The following is a 7,090-nucleotide window of genomic DNA, read 5'->3' on the forward strand; positions in this document are numbered from 1 at the left end:
AAATGACACGGCATCACCTTTCGTGCTTTTACTCTCTTATAATCATGGTACGACATCACCCTTTGTACTTTTACTCTCAATAATGTGGTATGGCATCACCCTTCGTGCTTTTACTCTTAATAATGTAGCACGGCATCACCCTTCGTGCTTTTACTCTCAATAATGTGGCACGACATCACCCTTCGTGATTTTACACTCACAATATCGGCACGACATCACTCTTCATGCATTAACACTCACTCACAATATCATGCACGACATCACCCTTCGTGCTTTACACTATTCCTCACCCAAACAATAGAAATAATAACATCCCGGTAAGGAAATCAATAATAGAAATAATAACATCCCGACAAGGGAATCAATAATAGAAACAATAACATCCCGGCAAGGGAATCAACAATAGAAACAATAACATCACGGCAAGGAAATCAACAGTAGAAACAATAACATCCCGGCAAGAGAATCAACAATAACTAATTTTGTTTCAACAGTTTGCTTCGCAATATAGATCTCAAGTCGAGTCAATACTCAACAATGGTCAATTACCAAGAGAATATCATAAGTTTTGTTCAACATGAATAATCGTCAATTTAAGCATGAATAGTACAAAATAAGGATCACGGAAAAACCAAGAAACACAATAACCTTAACAAGACAAGAAAACGTAATAAGCACGTGATAACTATATATTTGCACAAAGTCATAGAGGAACTCACAATCAAGAAGTATCAAAACAATAAGGAAGGCAGTCACTTCAATTAAGGCAAATAAGGGTCAAGTAACAAGTAAGAGTTAGAGGAAGGCTAACAACATCATATGGAGCATATTGAGGTAAAACAAGCAATTAGGAAACCCAATCATATCGGAAAACTTCCCACTTAATGAATAAGGAACTAAGAATCTTAAAGGCAAATTTCCCACAAATAAGTCCGAGCACACACTCGTCACCTCGCGTGCACGGACTACAATTAGCATAGAAGACTCAAATGCTAAGGGGAAGTCCCCCACACAAGGTTAGACAAGATACTTACTTCAAAGATGACAAAATGATACTCTAAAATGCACTCCTCGGGTGAAAAGACCTCTGGACGACTAAAATCTAACAAAATTAACTTCAAAGCACAAATAAAACACATAAAAAAACTATTCTGGATCATAAAGTCTCAATCTTTAAAAACAAATCCAAAACTCGGTCCAAAATTCGACCCAGGGTCCGCACCTCGGAACCTGACAAATTTTATAAAAATCGAATACCCATTCCGATACGAGTTCAAACATACAAAATTTATCAAATTCCGATACCATTTGGTCCCTCAAATCATGAATTTTCATTTTAGAAATTTTCTTTCAAAACCAACATTTTCCTCAACTCAAAACACAATTTAAATGATGAAAATGAAGACAAAAGCATGGAATATGTTAGATTCTAGGTGAAGAACACTTACCCAATCGATTTGTGTGAAAAATCCTCAAAATATCGCTCAAAACCGAGTTCCACAAGTCAAGATATGATGAAAATGGTGAAACCCTCGATTTGGAATTATATTCTGTCCGCCCAGGTTTTTATGCATCGCGAACGCGGAAGAAGGATCGCATTCACGAAGAAGAGAAGTGAAGGCTGCCCAGGTTGCTTATCGCGAACGCAAAGAAGGAAAATCTTATGGCCCAGAGACTGCCCTTCGCGAACGCGTGAACTAGTACGCGAATGCGAAGAGTGGAACGGCATAACTCGCTTGAGGGGGGACACAAACACGATAAAGGAAAAGGCAGAGCTTCACGAACACGAAGAAGGATTTTGAGGTAGCCAGCAACAATACATCGCCAATGCGAAAGGCTGTTCGCGATCGCGAAGAAGAACACTAGAAGCAGAAAACAACAGTCCAAACAATGGGAAAAATGACCTGTAGCCCACCCGGAACACACCCGAGGCCCCCGGGACCCCGTTTAAACACGCAAACAAGTCATATAACCTAACACGGACTCGCTCAAGGTCTCAAATCTCATCAACCAATGCCGAAACGACGAATCACACCATGGATCGAACTTAGGAACTTTCCAATCTTCTAACTTTCAAAACTCGTGCCGAAACCTATCAAACCAACCCGGAATGACGTCAAATTTTGCAGACAAGTACCAAATGACAATACGGAGCTGCCCAGCTCTCGAAATTGCATTTTTCCCCCGATATCACCAAAGTCAACTATGGGTCAAACTTCTCCATTTTCCAAACTTCAACTTTTCCAACTTTCACCGAAATGCCTCAAATTACCCTACAGACCTCCAAATCTGAATCTTGACGTGCGCCTACATCCAAAATTATCATACAAAGCTACTGAGATCACGCACAACCCATTTCGGGGCCGTTTACTCAAAAGTCCAATTCCGGTCAAATTCTCACCGTTTAAACTTCCAAAACTAGTTTCCTTCTTCAAATTGATTCTGAATCATCTGTTAACTGAATTCAACCTTGCACATAAGTTAATACACATATTATGAAGCTGCTCGTGACCTCAAACTGCCAAACCGGGTGAAATTGCTCAAAACGACCAGTCGGGTCGTTACATATTAATAGAACCTATGTTATTCACTTGTTGTTTAGAGTCCTGACATGATGTTTTCACTTACTTCTCCTATAACACATATATTCCATGTTTCTCCTTACCAATCCCCTTTACATGTCCATTGAAGAGGTCCTGGAAGATGCAAAAGTCAGGAAAGAACAATACCAAGCATTTCAGTTCTTTAGTGAGTTTGAATACTGAGAGAAGATTGAACTTAAACTCAGGTATATACAACACATTAGATATATTTTGATTCTTAAACACAGAAGCCAATCCTGTGTGTGTAACTGATGTCACCCCTCCTGTAGGTAAATGCACATTATTCATGTCTGATTTTGGTACTAATTTGTATGCCCTCAACATTTGTAAGCTAGAGGTCATGTGATTAGAAGCACCTATATTTACAATCCATTCTCTATCACTATAGACAGATACAGAATCTGTTTCTGTACCTGCAGCTGCTGACTTGGTTGAGGGTCTTTCATCTGATCCCTTACTGAGCATTTGAATGATCTGCTGATACTGCTTTGGTGTGAAGAAGGTTGAAGGAGCTTGTTGCTGACCTGCTGATAATGTCATAGAAGTGAATCCTCCCCTGACAGGTGCGTGTTGCCCAAGTTTGCTAGTATTGTTGACAGGACCATTTTCTCCACATGTTACATCTCCTGTAAAAGTTGTCATCTAGCCAGCTTGATTTGCATAGGAATTAATAATTCCAGTTGCTCCTCCTCTCCTTTTAGACTTGAAATCCGGTGGATATCCAACTAGTTTATAACAGTTTTCTTTAGTATGACCTTTCAGATGACAGTACTCACACACATGTATATTTTTTTGGTCCAGGTTTGAAGTTAGAACCGGTATAGTTTCCCCTATTATTACTGAACAAGGCAGTGCTTTCTATTGCCTCGGTGACTTGTGAGGTTTATGTGAAATTAGCCAAGTTCCTTTGGCTCTCTTGATCTATGATCATGGAGAATGCCTTATTTACAGATGGAGTAGGATACATCATTGTGATCTGACTCCTTGCTTGGTTGTAGGACTCATTCAAACCAGTTAAAAACTGCATTAACCTTTGATACTCAAAATGCTTGAGATATTTACTTGACTCAGGACATGGGCAATTAGGACAGGACACTATAGCATCAAACTCATCCCAAAGGTCCTTGATTTTAGAAAAATAGTGTGTAACAATCATTGTGCCTTGAGTAAGTGAGTGAATTTTATTATGCAGGTATTGCACTCTGGCACCATTCACTTTATCAAACCTTTATTTCAAATCCTCTCATACCTTGTGAGCATTTGAGGCATACACTACACTGCTTAATAGTCTTAGTCTTCCAGCATTCATGATCCAAGACAACACTACATCGTTTACCTTTTCTCATTGATCATGTAACTCTTGTTCAAACCTAGATTTAGGGAATCTACCATCAACAAAACCTATTTTACATTTACGTAACAGTCCAATTCTCATAGATCTGCTCCAAATAGCATAAGTTTCAGATCCAGTTAAATGAAGGGAGATTAAGGTGCTACCTGTAGTGTTAGTTGGTTATAGGTATAGAGGATGGTTATGATCAATTGTAGGGAAGATATTGCCTCGAATGGGAGCAGTTGTCTCGTCAAAAAATCCTGTGGTTAGTCCAACTGGTGTAGCACTGGTTTCCTAGCCAATTGCCATGGAGATTGTAAATAAGCTCAAAAATGTTGCACAAATGCTCTGCTTTGCAACAAATTAGCTCAAATCTCAGAACCCTAGTTTTAGACTCAGCTCTAGAGAGATGATTCAATGATAAAATTGAAGAGAATTGAAGATATTCAGTGACCAGAGATTCACGACACCGGCTCTGATACCATGATAACATCTATAGCTGGAAGCTTCAGCAGCGAGGATGTTTGAGGGAGAGGACGAGAGGAATTTCAGAGAGAGAATTCGAGAGAGAAAATGAAGATCTCCATTATCTTCTTCTCAGAATGAACTGTATCTTTACAAAGACTATATATAGACAAACAAACCTAAAGAACTAACCGACTACCTACAGTAATAACCTCTAACTAACTTCACTAACTATACAAATAATACAACTTAATGTACAATCTTCTACAGTCACAACTTGTATTGGCTTACTGCTCTTCTACACGGTATCCTACTCTTACCTGGTTTAAGTTACTAAGAAAAACTTTAGAAAGCTCAATATTTCTCTTAATGAACTTTTTTGTTTAAAATTTTAATCGCATTGTTACCAAAACTTGGTAGATAATGCTAAAAGACTACACACATACTTAATTTGCTAAAAACAAATAAGAACATGTTAGTGTTATTGAACAATGTGATGTATGCACAAATTGATGAGAAGGTACAGCCATGAATTTATATGTGTCCACTTTAATTCTTCAACGAATATATTAAACGAAATAAAATGATGAGTTAAAACATATACCCCTATAGGTAGGTAAGCTCCACTAGTCTCGGAGGATTGATTAAAAATATTCGTAAATAAGTATATGAGCTGGCATTTGATCTTTTAGCAAAAAGTTATTTGACACAAGTGATGCTTAAATGGGAAACAAGAATACTAAATCAAAAATTCTAATATATGTTTTGTAAGTGCATTCCAACCTATTTACCCAGCTCTCCGTGATACATGGCGTCTTTTTTTTTTTGGGTAATTATGTTTTCCATTAATCACCAAAGAGAATATTACAAAGCAGTAGAACCATTCTCGGCTCACTTAGTCTATACAAGTTTCTATTCTATCCTACCTTATAAGCAGTACATAAGACATTAATCAAATGTCTGGCTAGTTAGTACATTGTTTTCAATACATAAGCTGCTGCATCTTCTCCCTCATTCCTCCTTTAGCTCTTATGTTGCAAACGCATGTTATTTCCCTTGTCACTTGTTCTGCAGTCTTCATTGTCTCTCCAAAAATTCTGTTGTTTTTCTCCATCCATATCCCATGTATATGCTCAGAGTATACTATTTTCACAATTTTTGTTTTGCATGATCTCCCTTTGGCTTGCTTTATTATCCATGTCATCTTCTGTGTGTATGACAGTGATGGACTCACATTGATTTGAATCCATTGCATAAGCCTTCCCCATACTATGTTAGTGAATTTGCATTCACCAAACAAATGTGCATGTGACTCAACTATTTCATTACACAAGTAACAACTTGTGTTTGCTTGGACTCCCCAGTTAGCAAGCCTATCTGTTGTCATTAGCCTCCCATGGCATTGTATCCACATAGTGAATATTGCCTTGGGCCTAGCTTCATTGTGAAACATCAAGGTTCTCCATGCCACCTTGTTGTAGCTTCCCAGAATGCCCAAATAAATTTGCTTGGTTGTGGTCCTTCTGTATTGCACTGTGGGCAGTTGCTGGATTACTCCTCTTGCTTCCATAATCTTTCTCACCATCCAAATTCTGATACATGGCGTCTTCATCGCATGTAAGTACCTTTTTCTTCTTTTCTCTTTTTGGTACTGAGGTCAGATATAGAGCTTCATTATTTGGGATTAATCTACAGACAAAGATAGACAATAAGGTCACAAGCCAACGTGGAAGGGTCAAAGTACTTTGAATTTCATCGTACATAAGGCTAAGAGGAAGAAAGATCATCTTTTTGTGTCAAGTACATCTATTCCTAACTGGCTTTTTCAGCTTCTCGCTATACTTAGTTTTTAGAACAATCAGAAAAGGTGGGTATTATTCTGTCAGCCTACAAAATCTACAAGGATTTTCTTTAATAAAATAAATAGATTGGGAAGATTTTATTCGACGAGGAATTATAAAGAAAGATGTATATGGATCTTCGGATGTACTTAAAATCTTCTCTGTCAGAAAAAATATAATTCCTGTTTTTTATTGCAATGTTATTATCTATCTATCTATATTATCATAAATAAAAGCACGAATAATTTATGTTAAATATTGAACAACTAAAATATTTCCAAAATATTAATTGACTTTTATAATTTTAAATATTTGTATAATTTAAGGATGTAATTATAAATTACATATGACTGAAATTCTTTTTCAATTTAAATTACATATATATACCTAACCTACTACAAAGTAGATTTTGGGTCAAATCGTTAACCACTTCTTCTTGGACAATTTGGGATTTTATCGTTAGCCTACTTCTTGGACAACATATGCTTCATATGGTAGCCTTCTTCTCTTTGGACAACAATATACTTCGTTCAGTTATTCTTCTTCAGTTTGTATGGGATTTAAATTTACTTCACAAATCCATGTAGAAAAAAATAGTTCAGTTACGAATATTTCATATTAAATATTGAACGACGAAATATCCCCGAAATATTAATAGATTTTTATGTCCTCCTAAAGATAGTTATTTCTTAAAAAAATAGAATATCAAATAAAATTAGTAACATAGAATGTTGAACAAAAATGTAACATTAGGTGAAGTTTGAAACCAACTAATAGTAGAACTTTTTAAAGCCATAAAATAATTATGAAATGCCAATGCCACACAAATTCACTTGGACAATAATAAC

The 7,090-nt window shown here is 36.7% G+C and overlaps 1 protein-coding gene across 1 annotated transcript; it reads right to left on the reverse strand.

Moving 5' to 3' along the window:
- Nucleotides 1-5,383: 5,383 nt before the first annotated feature.
- Nucleotides 5,384-5,788, reverse strand: LOC138887500 (uncharacterized). The gene has a single exon (XM_070169258.1). The coding sequence runs from the start codon at nucleotides 5,786-5,788 to the stop codon at nucleotides 5,384-5,386; it is 405 nt and encodes a 134-aa protein (XP_070025359.1).
- Between the last annotated feature and the right edge of the window lie 1,302 nt (nucleotides 5,789-7,090).

This window comes from Nicotiana sylvestris, chromosome 3, assembly GCF_000393655.2.
Source record: "Nicotiana sylvestris chromosome 3, ASM39365v2, whole genome shotgun sequence".
NCBI classification, from domain to species: Eukaryota; Viridiplantae; Streptophyta; class Magnoliopsida; order Solanales; family Solanaceae; genus Nicotiana; species Nicotiana sylvestris.

Excerpts from the sequence above, each read along its gene's own strand:
- LOC138887500 (XM_070169258.1), bottom strand. The coding sequence starts at position 5,788 with ATGACAACAGATAGGCTTGCTAACTGGGGAGTCCAAGCAAACACAAGT.